General features: G+C 33.0%; 1 protein-coding gene across 2 annotated transcripts in view; it reads right to left on the bottom strand.

The window, feature by feature from the left end:
- Positions 1–672: 672 nt before the first annotated feature.
- The window catches only part of LOC114332400 (uncharacterized), a 71,778-nt gene continuing 48,744 nt past the window's right edge, over positions 673–23,706 (bottom strand). Inside the window, exon 7 of one of the 2 annotated variants that reach the window (XM_028282205.2) lies at positions 673–5,933. In XM_028282205.2, coding sequence (XP_028138006.2) covers positions 4,087–5,933 — 1,847 coding nt within the window. In that variant the 3' untranslated portion in view covers positions 673–4,086. The remainder of the gene's footprint in view (positions 5,934–23,706) is intronic. The other variant, XM_028282209.2, reaches the window with a different exon arrangement.

Here is a 23,706-nt window from a genome sequence, read left to right on the forward strand (position 1 = left end):
ATTAATTTCTTATATAACAAAATAAAAAGTTTATAAGGAAAGATTTACGATACTTTTGCATAATTTTTTATTACTAATAAACGCATTTTTTATTCGCTTTTTTAAACCAAGTTGAAAATATAGCTCATGCTCTTTCATTTAACACCTGTGGAATGGTTCTAACGTCATGTTTTTCTGACTTATGTTATTGCAAAAAAACTGCTCTCTGGGATAAACAATTTGAATAAAATTTAAACAATTGAATGAATCGCTTTGAAATTTTTATCACATATTAAGCACCAAAGAACCCTTATATGACAAAAATTTCAAAGCTGTATACTAATTTTTACAATAGATATTGCGCAATTAATTTTTTTTGCAACTCTGACCTTTTTTCGCAATTATATTAACAATAAATGAGTACATCAAACTTTGTAATACGTCATTTTAAAGCTTTTTCCATAATCTCAAAGATATTTGTACTAAAAAAAACCATAAGTTTCACTGTTTTCCATTGATTTGAAAAAAAAGGGAAAAATGCCATTTTTTTGACACTTAATTGTTTATAAATAAAAATGGCCGCCAGATCCTACGCAGGAAATAGTTACAATTTGCTCTTATAGGTATTACCTGTCGAAAAAACGCTTCAGTAAATACCCTGGCTGCTCGAGTGTCATGGGAAAAACCTTATTACCCTGGACTACTTGTGGTTCTTTCAAAAGTTTATTTGAGGTGTACTAAATAGCAGTTTATTTAGAATTTTTACTATAAAATTAATACTTACGGCTTCTTGGATACACTAAAATATATTTATGGGTATTAAATATATTTCTGTTTTATCTTTTCAAGAAACTTTATTAAAAATTGCCGACATAGGTATACAAGTTCTATCATTATTACTACAGTATTAGTTATCAGACAGCTTTAGTAATCATTTAGAAGGAATTGGGTGGGTGAACTTAGAACAATTAAATAATTTGAACATACAGATGCTTCAATGTTGTATAAAATATCGAAAAAAAAAACGATTTTATAAACGATGAAGATTGTTTTTGTTCAAAAATATTGTATATATTTTAAAATCGATCAAAATACAACACCAAAATAGAATCGCTCATTGGAGTTTAAAGGACCAATATTGACAAAGAAAGGATCTGGACATCTTCGCGTGCAAAATTTTTTACATGAGCCATTTTCACCAAGAAAAAGGTGAGGGTGTGTAATTAAGGAGGTAGGAGGTGTACGTAAAATAAAGAGGTTATTTTAAAATCCTGACATGGAAATATAGAAGACGGAGAAAGAGGAAGAGAAACAGATATGGTGTAATTAATGAAATAATACGCAAAATAAAGAGGTTATTTAAAAAAATCCTGACATGGAAATCTAGAAGACGGACAAATAGGAAGAAAAGCAGAAAATAGTAAGAAAACATCAAGTTACACAGACAATCAGCTCTGAATTAGCTGATCTGATATACAGTATCAGCGCAGCCTTATATTTTGTCTTCATTTCACTTTGTATACTGTATACTAGGGATTATTAACTCACGGTCTATATTATGGTTAGATCTAGTGACAAACAACCTTTAAAGCCACTCAAATCCTTCTAAGCTCAATATTGAGAAGCAAATTAGTGATACAAAACAAAAACCATTCAATATGTATATGAATATATAAAATAACATTTCCTAACACTACTACTGAGGCACTATGTACAAAAAGGATGTCTTAGCATGACAAGCCAAATTATTTGAAGCAAAAATATAAAATATTTAAGCAGAAGATAATTTATGACCCGCCAAAGTGTTTCTTTCATATTTATTCTTTCAAACTTTGTATTTACAATAGGGAACTTGCATAAAATTTTAAATTCGAAAAAATGCTATAAATCACAACAGAACATAATTATTTAAAACATATATCAAAGAAAAAAAATTGTCTTTCGTTTGGTTGTAAAGACGATTAAAATCGAGAGAAAATTAAAATTATAGCAGGCAGCCCAAAACGCGCTCTCACTGCTCGTGACGTCATATCATTATAGTATTTGATGTCCTCGTCATTAATTCATTAGGTTTGGCTTTCGTTATGACATTCACTTTTATAAATATTTTGATAGTTGCTATTTCTGATTAATGTTTGAGTGTTTTTGTTAAGACATAAATATTATTACAATGACATACGATAAATGACATTATAAAATATAATGATGTGACGTCAAAAGTGTTCGCGCGCTTTTTGGGTCGTTTGAAATGGTTTAAATACCCAGAAGATTTTAAATTTGTACTTCTAAGTTGTTATGAATTTATGAGGTGTGAAATTTTGGAAATCTCATTTTGAAACAAAACTGAATATTATTACCTATATAATAAAAAATGTGCAAGTTCCCTATTCAATATATTTATTCCACTGCTCGCAATTTACGTAATTAACCAGTTAGTTTTAACAAGTTCAAAGATTATTCATGGTCCTTCTAGCCGGATCATAAGTAAAAAATATAGAATATTAAATATAGAATAACATCTATGTTAAATAGTAAAACAAAATATTTAAACAAATATTAAATACTTCTCCAAACAGTAAGTTGTACAGTAACAGTAAGTGTACGTGTTTTATTGTCAAAAAATAAAATATAATGCGTAATTTTTTAGCATTTATAGTTAGATGCCAAAGATTTAAGCCAGTCATGGTAAGACACCCCTATATAATAGCTTATAATAAAACTCAAATTAAAAATATATAGACAATGTTGAGTATATGTACTAATATTCAAATCTATAATATATAGTTATCGTACTATAAACAAAGAAGTTTTCAGTCTATTATATAAAATATGCTACAGTTAAATAATGCAGTACACTTGGATGAGGATATCTTGTGACACTAGGTCTCTTGTCTTTAGGCACATAACTTAAGTTTTTAAAATTAATAATTTCTCTAAAAAATCGATGAGTGAAATTATGTAAAAGCTAAAAGCTATAGTAGTGCTATGACTGGTGGTAAATCTCTCAAACAAATGAATGATTGCTAACAATGATAACAGCTATTTCATCTGCAATAGAAACTGAGTATTTAAAAAGCTGACATAATTTCGAACATTAAGATTGATTCATTACAGTGTCATTCCAAATGTCACACATAATGATTTGTCAAACAAATTGATGTGTACTCAAATGTTAAACGTGAAGAGCTATATTAAAACAAGAATCTATAATACTAAAATAGATCTGGATAAAGCTATAAAGAATATGAACCTTTCAGAGAAATGAAGTTTGGTTATCAAAATGATAATTAAAAGATTATTTTATTTGCAGTACAAACTCTGAGTAAAATGCTAAAATCATTTTGAAAGCTATAAACTTGATTTATTGATGAGTTTAATGAGTAAAATGATTTTTTCTTGATAATCAAAAGTTCTGAGTAAAAAAGCTAAACTCATTTTCATAAATATAAAATTGATTTATTTATAAGTTAAATAAGTAAAAATGAATTGTTCTTGATAAGTGTTAAGATTTTATTTGAAGTAAAAATTATGAGCAAAACGCTAAGATCATTGTGAAAACTATAAAATTGGTTTTATAAGTATGAGTAAAATTATTTTTTCTCGATAAGTTAATATTTGATCTGAAGTAAAAATTATGAGTAAAACGATAAAATGATTTTGATTACTATAAAATTGATTTATTTACGAATTGACTGGGTAAAATGATTTGATGTTTTTTTGTCTGCTAGCTTCTTTCTTAACATTTGAACTTGTTTCAAGACTAAACAGTTTTGAAGTGATAAAAAACAAGTTCTAATGCATCTAATGCATTGTGTCACCAATAATGTTAACATTTCATACTAATATAGGAAAATAACTTTGTTAAAACTCGGGAAAATTAAAAAGAATACTGTTTTGTGGTATGTTAAACTATACGGAGAAAAATGATTCCGTAGTATATACTTAGTGTACTATATTTTATTTAACTGTAGACTATATTAGCAACTGAGCACATCTTTCAAATCTCTATACTAAGCTACAGAGAAAGACATAAATATCAAAAGACCTATCACTACATAAAGTCCATGCTTTAAAGAACAATTACACTCCAAACAAAAATAATCTACTTTAACGGAAAGTATTATTATTATTACCTTGATCGAAACAACTTGGGTTGATCAGTTCGTTCTCAGTCAAGGAGGTAAAACTTTGTGGTATCATTCTGTCAACGTTCTGAGTCATGTCGGCTTGTGTCGTCGGTACCATTTCCTTGACAGGAATACTCACGGATCCAAAGGACTGCGTGAACGTCTCGGCTTGCGACGTTAATTGACTTGTACTAGCAGGTAAGTTGGTCCCCAAGTCGCTGAGTTTCTTCTGCGTTTGGAGGAGATCGACTGCCGCGTTCAGTAGCACGGCGTTCTCAGGCCCAGTGGTCAAAGCTGCGGCAATCTCTACGGGCTGAGGAGTGCTGAGAAGCGATTGCTGCGGAGAAGTGCTGCTGAGCAGCGCTTGTTCAACGGCAGTGGTAGTTTGGCATAAGCTCATGTTGGGAGAGGGGGCCATAAGTGTTTCTGGAGGTATAGCACTTGAGCTGCGGCACATCAAGCTCGGGGAAATTTGGGAATTCAAAATGACTTCTGAGGTGAGATTGGGCGATCGATTCGACAGTTCAGCTGGTCCCAGGGAGGGGGTCGTCATGGTGGTGTTTATCATAGGAGGCACCATGAGACTAGCTTGGGAATTGAGCATTACATCGTGCGTGGGAATCATCAACTTTGGAGGAGCTGCTGTTACTAAGGAGGTCAAGTTATTTATGAGTATGTGTTTCGGCGAGGAATCTGCTCTGGTGGGGCTCAAATGTGACTCCACGGTCGAATTCACCAAAGCATCGAGTCGTTCTGTGTTTATCGGTGTAGGGACACTACGATCCAAGGCAGTAACTACTGTCGTTATGGCAGACGAAGCCATAGCGTTTGTTTGTTCCGGTGAGGTCTGTTGTTCAGGTACATCTGAGCTTTCTGATTTAGCAACAATGTTCATCACGTCGCTCTGTGTTCTACTAGACATAAAAGGTCTTGCAGAACTTGGAAACATCGGCTCCCTTAGATTCAGTATACCGCAAGTTTCCATGGTAGGAGATTTTGGGTTAGGGAACATGCCACCCTCAGTGCTAATGATCTGGCTGATGTCGTTTTTCATTAACAAACCGGTTGGGTTCGTTAAAGGTATCAACGACGGTTTAGCTTCAATTCTGTTTAAATAGTTTTCCACACTCTGAGCACTTTGGTTCGGCAACGGAGCTAAGGGATGCTCCATAATACCGAACGTCTGTAAAGCCGCTATAGAAGGTGATGTCGTATTTACCAAATCAGCTACTGTAACCGTCGGCATCTTCATACGCAAATCCATCACTTTTTCCATACTCGTGCTGTTCTGGTCAGCTAAAAGGGGAGTGGATGGCAGAACGTTACTACACGTACTACCTTCATTTATGATAGACATATTTGAATCTCCACAGTCTAAAGAACTTTCGCAAACGTTCGTCATTCTACTCATGCAGTCTCCTCTTATTAAATCGATGCTGTCTTCATTACCAACACTTATGTTCGAGTTTTCATTAATGTGACTCATCATGGAGTTCTCATTGATCATCGACATGTTAGAGTCACCGTGATGAGCGTCTAAAGAACTCTCAGACATATGTCTGTACCTCTCTTGCTCTATAATAGAACCCTGGCTTGATTCGTCTATGTATTCTGGTTTCAAAGAGTGTAAAGGTGGAGAATGACTGTCGCTGGTAGATGGGAGGTTAATGGAAGGTCTCCTTGTGGAAATCGGCACCATACTCGACTCAGGAGGCGGCATCATATCCAGATCTTGCTCTCCTTTACTGATGGACATGTTTGATTGCCAGAAGGTACGCTTGAAGAATGTAGGCGGCTGGTGGGGTGGACGGGGAGGCGGCGCCTGAACTGAAAAGTATGAGAAAAATCATTTTTTACTGACACACGACTGTTGGATTCCTAAATTAATAGCTGCCGACTCAGCCACTGTACAATGTACACTGTACAGCCACGTAGCTGTCAACGTTACAACACTAAATAAGTGACGTAGAGTTTCACGGTGAAGGCATTTAGTAAAAAAGTTAGAAATTAACATTTTATGAATGAATGACGATGATCTTAGTCGATATTAGTAATTAATAAACAAACAATTTAACTTGAAAAACAGTTACTTTTAGCCAAGGCTTGATAGGCATGATCCACAATGTTGACGTTCCACACATCGTACTCAGAACCATCTAGAGCATGGTCTCATTCTCACCTCTCTCACCAAATATTCCCAAAAACTGTTCTGTTTCTAATTTTAATGGGTTAAAAGGATCTTTTATGAAGTGTAAATATTTTTTGAGATAAGTTCTTGGGGCGTAATCGTAACTATGTGTAATAAGAAACCTCTCTACCTAAATTTTAGATTTATTTCGTGGTTAACTTTCAAACGTTGACGAATATACAGACTGTTAGATTTAAATTAGACATGCACCCTTTAAATGGCAACACTGCGTGCTAGAGTAAACATTAGCAATTGTATTACTAGTCCGTTCTTTAACGGTAAAATATTGCAAAACCTCTAAATTTTAAAGAACCGCTTGGATTGACATGAAATTTGGCATACACATAGCTAATAAGTCAAAGAAAAAAACTGATATTGTGCCGATATGTGCTTTTGCCCTGGGGGTGGTTTTCATCCCCTTTTGTGGGTAAAAAAAATATTCGTCCAAAGAAAGTCAGGAAATGGATAAACTGGCTAATTTTAAGTAACTTTTGTTCTATAGAGTTTTTTCACTAAGTCAATACTTTTCAAGTTATTTGGAAGTGAATATGTTCATTTTTTCAACAAAATAACCACGCTTTTAGACGGTTTTTCGCAAATAACTCAAATAGTAAGAATTTTGTCGAAAAAACATTCATACCAAAAATATAGCCTGTAAAAAATTTAAAAAAATGGTGTATATATCTCGTCTCTACACCTAGTAGAAGTAAAGTTATAGCTAATGAAAAATAGGTTCATATTCGTCAAATTCCAAATGGAATATTTTAACGTGAAATAACCAAAAATGAAGCACATTTCGGGGAAAACTCATTACAACTTATTTAAAGTGTTTAAAAAAAGCTTCATTTTTGTTTTATAAAAAAATTCTAGCATCAAAATTAAACAAGTTACGCTCAAAATAAAGTTAGTCCTTTTGGTTTTGGTAAAAAAATCGAGAAAATCACCCCCGAATTAGTATCTTAAATGAACTTAATCGTTACGACTTCACAAGTTTCTTGACTCGTGTATATATTGTTTATATGATCTCTAAGTTTCATCGGTTCAAAGTCCTTATTATTGAAAGGGCTGTAGTTAAAAGGGGTTGAACGAGTCACTGATCACGAATGTATGCAAATTTAGAAACACCAAATCTTAATAAATTTTTGTCTAACAGAAAAACAAAAAAATACATGATATTCAGAAAAGCAAATCTGACTTTTTTTGTTTTTCGAGATTTTTGGTATCTCTAACAATTTTTAAGTTATTTTGAAAAAATGCATATTTTTCAAAATTTAAATTTTTAAAAATTTTACTTTGAAACTAAATTTTTTCAAAAATAAGCACTTTGAATCGATGAAACTTACAGATCATTATAAACACAACATAAGTAAAATAATTTGTGGAGCGGTAACGATTAATTTCATTTAAGTTGCTAATTAGGGGGTGGTCTTCCCGATTTTTTTTGCAAAAACAAAAGGGACCAACTTTATTTTGAGCGTAACTTGCTTAAATTTAATGCTAGAAACTTTTTGTAAAAACAGAAATAAAGCTTTTTTTAAACACTTTAAAAAAGTTATAATGGGTTTTCCCCAAAAAGTGCTTACTTTTTTGGATATTTCACGTCGAAATATTCTATTTGAAATTTGGTAAATATGAATCTATTTTTCATTGGCTATAACTCTGGTTCTACGAGATCCAGAGACCTAACGCGTACACCATTTTTTTTTACTTTTTTATAGGCTATATTTTTGCTAAGAACGTTTTTTTCGACAAAATACCTACTTTTTGAGTTATTTGCAAAAAACCTTCTAAAAATGTGGTTATTTTGTTGAAAAATAAACATATTCAGTCGCAAATAACTCGAAAAGTGTTGACTTGGCGAAAAACCTCTATAGAATAAAAGTTACTTAAAATTAGTCAGTTTATCCATTTCCCGACTTATTTTGGACATTTATTTTTTCACCCTCAAGAGGGGGTGAAAGTCACCCCCAGGGCAAAAGCACACATCGGCACAATATCACTTTTTTTTCTTTGACATGTAAGCTATACGTATGCCAAATTTCATGTCAATCCAAGCAATTCTTTAAAATTTAGAGCAAAAACCGTGAAAGAATGGACTATACAGTTGTATTAGTTACCGACGGCGGAGTATCAATTTCACCAGCAAAATAGAGATCGCTAGTTCGTTTAGTTTTTAAATGCTCTTGGACAATCATTATAAATCGTAATAATCGATTAAATTATTCATTCTTCTTCTTCAAGTGCTCTGTCCGTTGCGAACGTTGGCTATTAACATGGCAATTCTGATCTTGCTTGCGGTACTTCTGAATAGCTCGACTGATGTGAGCTCGAACCACTTCCGCAGATTTTGGAGTCACGAGTGTTTTCTCCTGCGTGGCCCACGTTTACTATCTATTTTCCCCTGGACAATCAATTGCAGTAGACGGTACTTATCGTGTCTCTATATGTAGCCTAGATATTCAAGTTTCTTTTGTTTAATTGTGCTCCCAATTTCTTTCTCTTTTCCGATTCTGTGGATTACCTCTATGTTGGTGACATGTTCGGTCCAGGATATACGAAGAATGTGTCAGTACACCCACATTTCAAATGCTTCTAGTTTTTTTGTGAGCGTCTCTCTCAGCGTCCAGGTCTCCATACCATACAGTAAGATCGGAAAAATGTAGCATTTAACTAGACGTAGTCTTAGGGGAATATATAAATCGTTGCTTATAAGGAGCTTTTTGTACCCCTTAATTATTCATTAATTTAATTAATAGGACTATTTTTACACTATGTATTCAGTGATCATAATAATTTATATACAATGCAATAAAGACTAATAATTGAAGAAAGAGAAAAATTGATTTAAAGTGCAGTGGCGACGCGTGACTTTTTCTAAAGTGTTACCAAAACCAGATGTAAAAAAATCTTATTTAAAAAAATATTTTGAACCTCCCAAGTATAAGTTTTTGTTTTCAATACTGTGGGATAAAATTAAACAAATCACTATTCCCAAATTATATGTATGTAATTATGTATATGTAACAGGTATAACAATAAATAATAAACAAACTAAACATATCATTCTACCATAAAATTAACATAAAAAAATGAACAAGTAGGAAAAAGAACAGATGTTGAAAACTATTGTTTATATTTTAATTCTTCTATTTTCAATAATACCATTTTTTTCTTTAAAATAATATATAAAAAAATATACAAGTAGAATGACTTTTCAAGTAGTTGATCAGTTACGCAATACGTAGCAACACTCTTCCATGTTTAAATGCACGCACACTGTAATCTGTAATAGGTACTAAACCAACGTTTTACCAATCTTCAAAATGGTAACAATACTGATATGCACCGCGTGAGCGCGCCGTCTCTCGACCCGTCGGTCCTTCAAAATTTTCAGAGCTAGTCCCGAGCGATAGCGAGGTTTCTCCTGCGTTACCGTTACCAGTGCCAGTATTGGTAACGGCATATGATAACGTGTCATGGATTCACATATCTCGCCAATATTTTCGTGCGTCTAGTTGGGTATTTACTGAATTAGGTACTATTAACAAATATTTCTGTTGGTAAAAAATATAAATGGAATTATTTCGTAGTAGTCATAAAATATTTATTTGCAAAATTTGTAACTGTTACCAACGGTAACAGTGGTTACATGGACGCTTCGCCACTGTTAAAGTGATTTTATTAACATACTGTTACAGTGCCGGTTTAACCTAACTTCGGGCCCTGAGCGCTAGAGGTTTAGGGGCCCCATTCATTGCTATTCTTTGTCAGTTTCTTAACAAGCAAACACATGCATTAACTATAAAGGTTTATTGTAAAATCCATAAAATAATTTTTTTAAACAGGCAAGAAGAATAGCCAACGTAAAAAATAATCCCGGGCCGGCGTAGCTCAGGCGGTAGTATGCTTGACTCGCGTGCTGGTAGGATGGGGTTCAAATCGCAGCGTCGGCAAGAACAACTAGACTATAGGCCCCAGGTCGACTCAGCTTGAATAAAATGAGTACCTTGGGTAAAACCAGGGGTAACAATAGACGGTTGAAGCGTAGCACTGGCCCTGTTACCTTCCTTGTATAACGTAGGCCCTAGATATAGCAGACTACCCTGCTATAATCCCAAAAGCGCGTCAGCGGTATAAAACGGGAGACTATTATTATAAAAAATATTCCAAAAAATTCATTTGAAAACATAAATCAAAAACAGAAAGTTTCACAAAACAACACTGACAACACATGACAAACAAAAACAAAAAACATATTCTAAAAAATACATAAAGACAAAAATTAGATTTTTTCTTGACTTGGCATTCGCAAACTGCCATATAATATTATCACAATTCAGTATCTCCAGTTCTTCATTCTCTATATACAATAGTGATAATGCGTCTAGTTCTCTTGGCCCAAATTGGACCTTAAAAATGTTTTTATTCTTTTTAAAGCCGAAAAAGACCGCTCGCCTGACGCATTAGAAATTAGTATCGTCACATAAATTTGCAGTTAAAATATTGGGAAAAGTTGCCTTTGCATCCTGGATGACATCAAATTTTTCTACTAATTTTACTACAGGGCTATAACACTGCTTAGCCACACCATGAAAATATGCGAAAGAGTACAGTCGAACCCGCTTATTATAGTACCGGTTATAGGAATATCCCGGTTTAAGGAATAGAAATTTGAGGTCCCGGAACGTTTCCATTTACTCCTTAATAAATTTATCCGCTTATAGGCATACGTTTTAATGAATTGATACCGGTTAATCGAATATTATTCAAGTGGACGAATAACTTTTTATTCATATTTTCCAAAAAAAATAAAATTATGTCTAGTATATTAATATTTTTCAGATAATAAATACTTTATTGCGCACCAGTTGGACCCTTATACGAAATATAACAAGCCATAAAATACTTACTTTTACTTATCTCACAAAACTTGTAAAAATTTCTATTGCGACCCACCTCGTTGCAGTCATAAATTTTATTGGTTAATGGTTTATTGACTTCGACAATACAATGGCAGACAAGAATAGAAAAAATGTTCTCTTAGTTATTGATAACCGCCCTGACATGAGTTTGAATATTTTAACAATCCGTTTTTTGCCTGCCAATTCATCAAAACACAGAATTCGACAAAATAAAGGATGAATATTTTGAGTTGTTTGTTTTGACGATAATTTATCGGTTTTCGAAGATACTGAAGATTCAGAACAAAACAATGAAACCACGCAACTCAATATTAAAGCGAAAGATGAGGCAAAAGATGAAGATTTTTTCGATTTTGAGGATATTTCATCCAATTTGGCAAGTCTTAACCGTTTGTAATATTATAAAAAGATTTCTGGAGGGCAAAGTCAATGCAATTTTTTCTAATTTGTATAACTTCAAGATAATTGCAAGATTCTTAAAAAAAAATGAGAAGTAATTTTGGCGTATGCATTTTAAATAAGATAATATGTATATACATGTCTACATATTGCACACATTTCATGCTTATTAATGGATTTATGCACAGAAAATGTAATTTGGTTTTTTAATAAAATGAGTTACACTGCTGTATCATTGACATAAAAGGACCTAAAACCATATAAATATAATGTACATGTAGGTACATACATAGTATGTACTATTATTATGTAGGTCTATTCAGTAGGTACACTTATTTCTACCAGCCATCAATGATCGGTTATTAGAATATCCCGGTTATAGGAATATTTTTGCTTGGCACGAAGGCTATTCCAATAAGCGGGTTCGACTGTAATTGATAGACGGATGCGTGAAGAGACCGAAATATCCGAGAATCAATTTGGCTTTATGCAGGGCAGATCAACAACAGATGCAATTTTCTTATAAGGCAGTTGATGGAAAAATACAGGAGTAAAGAAACAAACGCTCATATGGTATTCATTGATCTTGAGAAAGCATATGATAGAGTTCCTCGAGAGATTCTGTGGTGGGCACTCAATAAGAAAGGAGTCCCTGGTGAATATGTAAAGATTGTGAGGGATATGTATGAGGGAGTAACGAATAGTGTTAGGACAGGTGTGGGAGAGACTGATAAATTTCATGTGAAAGTAGGATTGCACCAAGGCTCTGTGCTTAGTCCGTATTTATTCTCATTAGTTTTGGACCAAATAACAGCGAAACTACAGGGTAACATTCCATGGTGCTTAATGTATGCTGATGATGTCGTGTTAGTAGGAAATAGTGAAAGAGACTTAGAACAAAAACTGGAACAGTGGAGGAAAGATCTGGAGGAAAAAGGTTTAAAACTTAGTAGGACAAAAACAGAGTATTTGGAATGTTCATTTAAAGATAGAGTTACTACAAATAAAATGGTATCTTTGGATGGTGAACTGATTGTAAAAAGCAATATTTTTAAGTACCTGGGATCGGTATTACAGAGTAATGGAGACATAGATGGAGATGCAAGCAGTAGAATTAGGGCTGGATAGATGAAGTGGAATTATGTTAAGTGGAAGGTTATTTTATCGCATAACTTTATTTTTCTTTAATTTTTAAGCATTTTTGACACTATATTATTAAATTATGAGGTATTCTAGTACTAAAAGTTACTCTTGCTTTAAGTTGGTAAAATACACCGTTTTTTTTTGAAAAAAATTTAAATTTTTTTCAAATTTCCAAAACGAAAAATTTTCAAATTGATTTTTCTAGAAAACGGTGTTTCCTACCGACTTAAGGCAAGAGTACCTTATAGTACTAAAATACCTTATAATTAAATAATCCAGAGTCAAAAGTGCTAAAAGTTAAAGACAAAAAAGTTATGTGATAAAATACCCGTTGCCCTACCCAAAACGGAGGCCTATGACCGGTACTAGAAATTCGCAATAGATGAAGTCGATTTACCTCTGGAAGATAAATATGCTTGCTAATTTTCGTTTTTCTAACTAGAACCGTTCTGGAGGTATTTATAAAAAACTAATTACAAGACGCCATCTTCAAAAAGCTCTAGCTCTCTTAGAAAGCATTTTTGGACTAGGTGAGTTGGGTTAAACTGTCTTAAAATTATCTGAGGAATCTTCTGTATTCGTTTGTCGGTAGAGTTTCTGGACACCCTGTATAAATATTTTTTTAATTATAATTTTTAATACTACTGGATAAGGAAATAAGTCAATACTCGCAATCTTGTAGTTTGTATGTTATTTATTAGTTTTTTATGATCTCCATGAGAGAAAAAATAAGAAAATCTCCACGGCATCCTAAGAAACCTTTTTTTAAAATTTTTGTGCATGTAAATTTGTGAGTGATGTCCCAGTTTCAAATTTAAATGTTTTTACACCTTTACAAACATTAAACACTAAATAAAAACAACTGCATTAAAAAGTTTAAGACAAAAAACAACTGTAGCTATAAAAGATCCATCATCTACAACACAAGATTTAAAATTAAACTAATAAAGTCTGCCTTTTGATGGGGCTGGTGACTTCCGGGAATATCGTTGGCTGTAGAACAGTTCCAAATACTGATATCTAGTAGTTTGTATATGTGAAGACTCTACTATGTACTGGGCCTGAAGATGAAGCATAAAATGTAAGCTTCGAAACCGGTTGCCCCATGATTGTATAACAACTAATAAATAACATACAAACTATAAGATTGCGAGTATTGACTCATTTCCTTATCCAGTATTGTTGGAGAGATAGAAGCGAATTTTGTGCGTGATAAGTAATATGGAAAAACTATATGGGGATATGTTGAACCAGTTGTGTACATTACTTTCCACAACGGCCGAAAACCAGAATGGGGGCGGAGGGTAGATATAAGTGGTCAAAGTCGCGGTTTTTAGTATTTTCTTTTGTGACGCTCTTGATAGAGATAGTGCACCCAAATTTGGGAATAAGTAGGTCATGACGTAACTAATTTAAATCTCCAGGGGCGGAACGCTGCGTGGCCGACAAAGGGGTGGGGGAAGGGGTGAATATAAAAATTATAATTGGGTTTTTTGTGACTTTCCTGATCGAGATAGTGCACCAAAATTTGGAAATAAGTAGACCATGACATAGCTAAGTAAAATCCCCAGAGCCGGAAACCAGAGTGGGGCACGAGGGTAGTTATAAGGGGTTAAAGTCGCGGTTTTTATTATTTTTTTTTTGTGACGCTCATGATCGAGATAGTGCAATAAAATTTGGGAATAAGTAGGCCATGACGTAACTAATTAAAATCTCCAAGGGCGGAACGCTGCGTGGCCGACAAAGGGGTGGAGACAGGGGTAATTATAAAAGTTAAAGTGGGTTTTTCCTGAAGTTCCTGATAGAGATAGTGCACCAAAATTTGGGAATAAGTACCCCATGACCTAACTAAGTAAAATCCTAAAGCCGGAAACCAGAGTGGGGGACGAGGGTAGTTATAAGGGGCCAAAGTCGCGGTTTTTAATATTTTTTTCTGACGCTCATGATCGAGATAGTGTACCAAAATTTGGGAATAAGTAGGCCATGACGTAACTAATTAAAATCTCCAGGGGCGGAATGCTGCGTTGCCGACAAAGGGGTGGAGACAGGGGTGAATATAAAAATTAAAATGGGTTTTTTCTGACGTTCCTGATAGAGATAGTGCACCAAAATTTGGAAATAAGTAGACCATGATCTAACTAAGTAAAATCCCCAAAGCCGGAAACCAGAGTGGTGGACGAGGGTAGTTATAAGGGCTCAAAGTCGCGGTTTTTATTATTTTTTTTTCTGACGCTCATGATCGAGATAGTGCACCAAATTTTGGTACACTATCTCGTTAACGAAGGTCACAAAAAACCCCTATACTTGTATGTTCAATCCTACCCACCACCCTTTTATACCCAAGCAGCGTTCCGCTCCTGGAGATTTTAGTTAGTTATGTCATGATCTACTTATTGCCATATTTTGGTATACTATCTCGATCACGAAAGTCACAAAAAACCACTTATAATTTATATATTCACCCCTGCCCCACCCCTTTGTCGGACACGCAGCGTTCGCCCTTAGAGATTTTACTTAGTTACGTCATGAACTAGTTATTCCCAAATTTTGGTGCTCTATCTCGATCATGAGCGTTAGAAAAAAAAATAGTAAAAACCGCGACTTTGACCCCTTATACAGTTGAGTCCGCGAGTCTTTACCCGTGCGTCATTATTTAAAGCATACGAAATAAGTCGGAAATTTACTAAACGCAACAGCAAGTGGATATTATTCCGATCACGGGTTATAGTATAAAATTTGACGTTATGAAATAAATAGAATGTCAAATTTAAGTTTTGCTTTAAAATTTTGGTGCATAATTACAGCTACATTTGAAGTAGCTTAATAAATTATTTTATTATCATTGGTTAATAAATAAATAAACAATTTATAAAAAAAATCGATAACATATTTTCTTTTTGTTATTTTATTCACATTGGCGGAACCTTAAACACAAGCATTCAACTGTGTCAACAATGAGGTTAGCTTTGTACGTTGTCAAAATTTATCGTAAAATAACATAAACTTATTACAATATTTCTAACTCCAATATAAAATTAGTTGTGAAAACAACTGTTTGTATACTATAAAAAACTTCAAAATGCAAAAATTCGACAAAATAACAGCAAAAATTCAACAAACTGACAGCCATAAAAGTAAACAAACCAAAACGTCAGAAATTGTACTTAAAATATGTGAAGACATCCCCAATCGTCTTTCTTTGTACCTATCTCTTTTCAATGCACTGAGTCTAAATCGTTCATAAAAATAACATGTGTCTTTACTTAATAACAGACGGCAGCTGGTTGGTCATTAATTTCATGCGTGGAAGAGAATGATGCTAAATAAAAAGTATGTGTTTTATCTCGCCAGGTATTAATGACGCACGGGTAAAGACTCGCGGACTCAACTGTAACTACCCTCGTCCCCCACTCTGGTTTCCAGCTCTGGGAATTTAACTTAGTTATGTCATGTCTACTTATTCCCAAATTTTGGTGCACTATCTCGATCATGAGCGTCACAAAAAAAATAATAAAAACCGCGACTTTAACCCCTTATAACTACCCTCGTCCCCCAATCTGGTTTCCGGCTCTGGGGATTTTACTTAGTTATGTCATGGTCTACTTATTCCCAAATTTTGGGAATGGACAACCTAACCTATAGCGAAATAAGACAGGGTAATTAATTGAGTCATTTGCTCAATTTAAACATAGATGAAATCATCAAAAGTATTAGCGTCATAATGTCAAGGAATAGGATACAGAATGGACAACGAAGAAGTTAAGTGACGCGAAAACGTATTTTCATTTTGATGGAAAATCAAATTTTATTTTTATTTTAAAAGATTTTTCCATAATATTTGCTAAATTTGAAGTAAAATGCGCCACAAAAGAGTAACTTTGATACAGTTTGAATTTTGAAACTCTTTTGTGGCGCGTTTACTTCAAATTTAGCAAATATTATGGAAAAATCTTTTAAAATAAAACTAAAATTTTATTTTGCATCAAAATGAAAATACATTTTCGCGCCACGTAATATTCATATCAGATCTTTTGTAGATGGAATATTGTATGCGCCACTCATTTTTACGGCGTTTAGCGGTTTTTTATTCTTGTATCAGGAGTTTTTTAAAGTTTTTTTATAAATTAAATGTATGAAGTTGAATGCAATGTTTCTCGATTACACGCGCGTTAAGCTTTATAAATGGTCGCCTTTGTCGCATTATCTCCCAAATGATCTAGTGTCCATCGAATGTACACTAGATTTTTTTCTATTCGAAATAGATTGAAAAAAATTATTGGGATGGCCGGTTAATGAACTCGGATTGCCCGTTGCCAGATCAAATTTAGCGTCGTAACCACTACAACTACATAAACCATTTCGGGAATAATCGTTAATTTTAATACACCTACTTTTGTAGCTTAATAACTTCTAAACTACTTAACCGATTTTGATCACTAAACATGAGTTTGAAACGTATTGACAAGTATTATCTGATGCATCTAAGGTCAAGTATGATAACTGAAGTTATTACAGGAATTGTTGAGCTTGAAAAACCGTTTTTCCCATAGGAAATAGATTTGATCATACTAATGAAGCCTATAACTTAAAAATTCGAATTTTCCCGGATATGAGGTATACACCGTCAGATTCGTCTAGAGTCCTTCTACAAACGCTCAGTTATTGGCGCAATTCGTAGGTTGAAATTTTGAGTAATTGTCGAAAAACCAAAATTTTCAAAGTTTAGTTTTTCAGTTTCTCGGCGATACTGAGCCGTGTGTATGTCTGATCCTGACGGCGTAGACACCATTTGAAAGCTTAACTAAACACTATTGATTTGGTGTATTTGAGGTTCTCCTGTCTCTTCTTGAACCGAAGATATATACCCCCAAAAATATTCCGTTTTTTACCTACCAAGTCACAAACTACACCGGTTCTGAATCGGCCCTAACCCCCTCTTCAAACACAGAAAAAAATTCAGATCGGTTTAACTTTTCTACACACATACATACATACATACATATCCACAAACATTTTTCCTCTTTTAAATAGAAATTGAGTCATATTTTTGAGCTCGGTAACTTTTGAATGGTATAACGTATTTTGAAAATTAAACATACGTTAGAAAGGTAATGATTAGTACTATTAGAAGCCGCAAAGGTCGAACTTAAATTTTCGAAGTTTTTGGGAGTTTTGGGGACGAGAACGAAAAACAGGCCCTAAATAGGAAGGGCCGTAAAATGCACACCTTTGGACCAACATGGATGGTTGATATATGAATGGGTGAGTCTTTTCCTGAATAAGATGGGAGTTGGTACAATTTTCAATTCCGTCAGATTTATCAAATCGAAAATTTCGTGTATACATATATACTGTCGCGTGTAGGGGGGTGTGGGTGTGCGCCACTGGCGAGAACTACCGTTCTCTGGTAATAAGCAAAATGGAGGAGACCATGCTCATAATAGACAGTGATTAATCACCAATTGGCAAAATATGGAGTGGCAACCTTCCATAGTAGTAGTATAATGGACTCGCATTGGCAACCCTTTCATCATTTATAATTTTTAAATTCACTCATTAATTCACATAAAATTTTAGGTTTTTTTTATATTTCTTTTTTTTTATTTAGCTAATGCCTCGACAACTAATGGCCATTGGCATGGTAGGTACGGTAATTTTGAACAGTTAGGTACCTAGTGTCATGTGTAGTGTGTGTGTTGAGTAAGTGTCTTGTTACTTTGCAAAGTCAACGTCATTGTCTTTGCAAAGAGACGCTAATTGTATCCGAACGTCTGCGGTCCCTCCGGTGAGTACCGATCGAACAAGGACAGAAACAATATTCATTTATTAATTTATAATAAATGAAAAATCTCTGACCCTGGTGAGATTCGAACCCACAACCTTTCGGATTTTTTCGATGCAAAGGCAAGTTTTCTAAAAATAGTTTTCTAAAAAAATTATTTTGTTTCTTCATTATTTACGAAATAGAGGCCAATATATGAAAAAATAAAGTACCTCTATTTTGCAAAACGGAGATACTTTAGGATTGTATTTTTTTTAATAATAAACACTTTCCAACATATATTTCTAAATTTTCATCCTTGATTAATTTTTTTTGGTCTTGGCAAAATTGTGTGTTAATTGATCGGGCAACTTTTTTAATAAGACAATCTTTGAAGAAACAATTTTGAAATGATCACCAAAAAACTTCTTATTGATAGATGTAGACATGAATATCTGTTTTCGGTGGATTGAGTGTAACTTAAATGATGTAATATACAGTGAGCACGTAAAGGTTGGAATAAATTCATTTTCTCGTGAAAGGACGGTTTTGGAAAGAAATCCCGAAACAGTTCAATTTTTATTTTTAAATCACGACTTTTTGGCATATATATCATACTAGTGACGTCACCCATCTGGGCGTGATGACGTCATCGATAATTTTTTTAAATGAGAATAGGGGTCGTGTGATAGCTCATTTGAAAGGTAATTCAATTATCTATTCAGTAATATAAACATTAGCATAATTATTTATACAGGGTGTCCAAAAAACAATTTTTGGATTAAATTTATTGACATAAAAAGAAGAATGTATGGAATTTATTTAGTTCAAAATACATTTTACTGCTCTCAGAAAACTGAAAAAAATGTTTATTTGAAAAATAATCATTGCTTTTCGCTTAAATTAAATGTTCAAACTGCCACGAAGCTGGTGGGTGGCGGCTTTAATATTGAATTTAAGCAAAAAAAAACGATATATATTTGCCAAATAAACATTTTTTCCTGTTTTCTGATAGCAGTAAAATGTATTTTGAATTAAATAAATTACACACATTCTTCTTTTTATGTAAATATATTTAATTCAAAAAATTATTTTTGGACACCCTGTATAAATAATTATGGTAATATTTATATTACTGAATAGAGAATTGAATTACCTTTCAAATGTGCTATCACACGACCCCTATTCTTATTTAAAAAAATCATCGATGACGCCATCACGCCGCGATAGGTGGCGTCACTAGTATGATATATACGCCAGTAAGTCGTAATTTTAAAATAAAAATTGACCTGTTTTGGGATTTTTTTCCAAAATCATCCATTCTCGAGAAAAATGAATTTATTCCAACCTTTACGTGCTCACTGTATATGTAGGGACGGAAAACTAAAGCACGTAAGTCAAAAACTATAGATTTTCAGAAATCGAATAAAACTGTATAAAAAAAAATAATTCAATATTTCTTAAAAACATTTATTGCATTTTATGAGAGTGTGTATAACATCTTTACTTGTGGCTAAGTATGACTCCATAAAAAAGTATGGAAAATTGTTTTTCCTGACTTATGTTAAAAAGAACACAAGTATATACGACTTATGTCTAACAGCACAACTAGGAATTTTAGTTTGTTACAACACAATATTTTGAAGCTATTTCCTTGTGGCATTTTTATGATTAATTATTTATATGGGAAATAAGCCACAATTAAAATGAAAAATAAAAAATAAAAAATCGAAACGTTAATAAAATTATTTTTTCATTTTAATTGTGGCTTATTTCCCATATAAATAATTAAACACAATATTTTCTTCCATCAATCCATATAAGCTACATTTTCCTTACTAGGCAAATCTATATAAAATTTATGGAAAACATTAATTTGGTATTATTGTTAGTAGAGAAACTAAGTCACCTTTTTGTCCTTTGATATAGTTAAAGGCAATAGTGATATAATTGGAATGTTATTAGATGTAAAGGATGGGTGCGGCCCAAAAGATTAACTGTCATCAACACGCTTAACTTCACGCGCAACTTTGATAATATCCATAAAGCATAGGCCCCAAGTTGGATACGACCTATCATATTCACAGCAACTCGGATACATAATATTAAGAAAAATAAATATTTAGAATATTATAGAAATTGAATCAATGATGTATCAAAGTTACGCGTGAAGTTAGGCGTGTTGATGATAGTTGAGATTTTGGGGGCGACCCATAAAGGATGCCCTCCCTCTTAAATGTATCTTGTGAAAATGTGATTCCATTTGTAAGGTGTCTTTGTAAGATACCATTCCAAATTCCGTATCATAGCGGAAGTAAAAGTCCAAAAATCCAAAAAGTCAGTATTTCCACAACTTTAAATTTGTTACTGCTGGCCTAATAAGTTGACTCCAGTCATGAGGAAGATAAATTTGGATTTCTGTTTTCTTTTTTCTTTCTATTATTCCATGAACTCTTTAACTTCTAAATGGCTATGTTTGGGAACCATAAATTGATGGTTGATTTTCTCTACTGTAAGTTATGTACAGCCCACGTAAACATAGAACCCACGTGAGAATTTCTATTCTGACCTTCACAGGTATCAGAGTAAAATATTACACTTCTTGTGTTATTAGGTAGGTTTGTTTGAAGATGTTTAAAGACACAAGATGCAATCTGATTCGCTCCTCGAGCAGTAGTAGATTCATACCACACATATCATAAAGCTCTTCTAGTCTTATTGTCATGTACGGTCAAATTGAACGTCCACAATTGACGTTTATAAAAAGCTACATAAGAAGTCAATGATGGAGTCGGTAAACACTGTTGTAGATCACATGTATTGTATGCACTTGTACGGTACTATCATTTTGATACATGTGTGTATTTTTTTTTAGATTCGTAAGCTTGATCTGGTTTGATCTGGTCTGAAGGAGGTTTGAAAGACAAATAGTTGATATATTTTGGTGATTGTTAGGAGGGAAGGCATTCTTTGATATACTCTTTTGGTGTAGTGACTTTCTTACGACGGAAGAGACAAGATATGGTTTTTTATTTCCTTCCTTTTGTCCTCGGATATTTTATTTTTAGGTACAGTTGTTCCACGCATATCATTAATTTTTGTACCATCTACTGAAGACCGTTCCTTCATTGCCACCCCTACAAATAGCTTAACGCAGTACATCTATTACAACAAAATATTTATACGTCTTCATACGAAATTTCTGTTTTCAGGGTCTATTTCGCGTTGTATTTGAGAAGCTTTTTCTACAATCTCTATTAATGATAACATGTAAGCAGACCTTCTTTTGTACAGTCGGAAAAATGAAAGAATACCCTTGAACGATCACATCAATCACTTATTTTGTATTTGCTGTCTTTTTCTATGACAAACGTTTGTTATTTATAGAAAAAGACAGCAAAAACAAAATAAGTGATTGATATGATCGTTCATAGGTATTCTTTTATTTTTCCGACTGTATATACCCATTACCCAATATCATTCCAATATTCATTGAATATCGCTTCTCTCTTAGCCATGTTTTAAGTATGTACCTAAAGTTAAATATCTGTTTATTCTTAAACAAGGAAGACGATAACGTCAAGTACTTGATGTACCTAACAACTTAAGTCATGCTTATAAATCAGCAAAACTGAATATATCAGTTTAGACCAGGGCGCATCTGTAAAAATATTAGTACATTTGGACGTTGAGAGGTGACTCAAATTTTTTTGCAGAAATTGCTTGAAAATAAATCAAATAATAATATTTGAGTTATCCTCCCTCTCAAAAAGGTCCGGAACATTGTTTAAATAATCAAAATGTCAAAAAATTAAGGAAAAATTCGATTTTTTTCTTGGTTTTTTGATTATAACTTTAAAAGTATTCATTTCCGAGAAAAATTGTACTGACATAAAAGTTGCGTAATTAAATTTCCTACAATACAGAATTGGTTAAAAATTTAAGAAATAGTCACCCTTGTTGCAAAATAGCAATAATTGTGAAAAAAACATACAAAAACAAGTATTCGCATTTTAAGTTTTTCAACCATTTATGCTACACCTAGGACCTTCATATTTCACCCTGAAAAATTTTATGATACAGTAAAACAATACTATAAATTTCATTAAGATCGGTTTAATAGATTTTGCAAAATAAATTTTGCAATCCAGCTTTCGTAAAAAAACGCATTTTTTCAAAATGTTACAGGACTGAAAATAAAGCAGATAGCAAGTTGAAAATTCTTTTGCATATAGAAATGCACTGTACCTTTCATTTGCAATTTTGCAAAATTAAAATCGCTTAACACCACGGCGTCAGAAATTTTTTTAAATAAACATTAATTATTGGTGCTACGCGCAGGACAGCGGATAGGTTGCTATGATTGGGCATTCCAATGACCTTTGATAATGATTGATACATTTTAATTTTTATGATATTTCGATATAAATAAATAAATTTGTTTATTGCAAAATAAAAACACATACTCTCTCCTTTGAAATAACACTTTTATTAGCAAAAACTTTCTTTGTTCATATATTTTAACTTAAATAATAAAAGTTTATTATTTTTAAACATATGCAATTGTTTAAACAATATTTCAGAAACAATAATAAAATTAGTTTGATTTTTGTGGAATTAAAAAATTAAAATACAACAAAATATAGAGTAAGAAAATAATATATTAGATAAAGATTGGAAGAAATTTTGGTGGAAATCAACCTGTGTGAATCGAACACCGCTGTCCTGCGCGTAGCACCAAAAATTATTGTTTGTTTCAAAAATTTTCTGACGCCGTGGTAATTAATAGATTTTAATTTTGAAAATTGCAAATGAAAGGTACAGTATACTTCTATAAGCAAAAAAAATTCAACTTGCTTCAATTCTGCTTTATTTTCAGTCCTGTAACATTTTGAAAAAATGAATTTTTTTTGCGAAAGCTGTATTGCAAAATTTATTTTGCAAAATCTGTTGAACCGATCTTAATGAAATTTACAGTATTGTTTTACTGTATCATAAAGTTTTTCTGGGTGAAATATGAAGGTCCTAAGTGTAGCATGAATGGTTGAAAGACGTAAAATTCGAATACTTGTTTTTGTATGTTTTTTTCGCAATTATTGCTATTTTGCAACTAGGGTGACTATTTTTTAAAGTTTTAACCAATTCTATGTTGTAGTAAATTGAATTACGCAACTTTTATGTCAGTAC

The sequence above is a fragment of the Diabrotica virgifera genome, chromosome 6, assembly GCF_917563875.1.
Source record: "Diabrotica virgifera virgifera chromosome 6, PGI_DIABVI_V3a".
NCBI lineage: Eukaryota > Metazoa > Arthropoda > Insecta > Coleoptera > Chrysomelidae > Diabrotica > Diabrotica virgifera.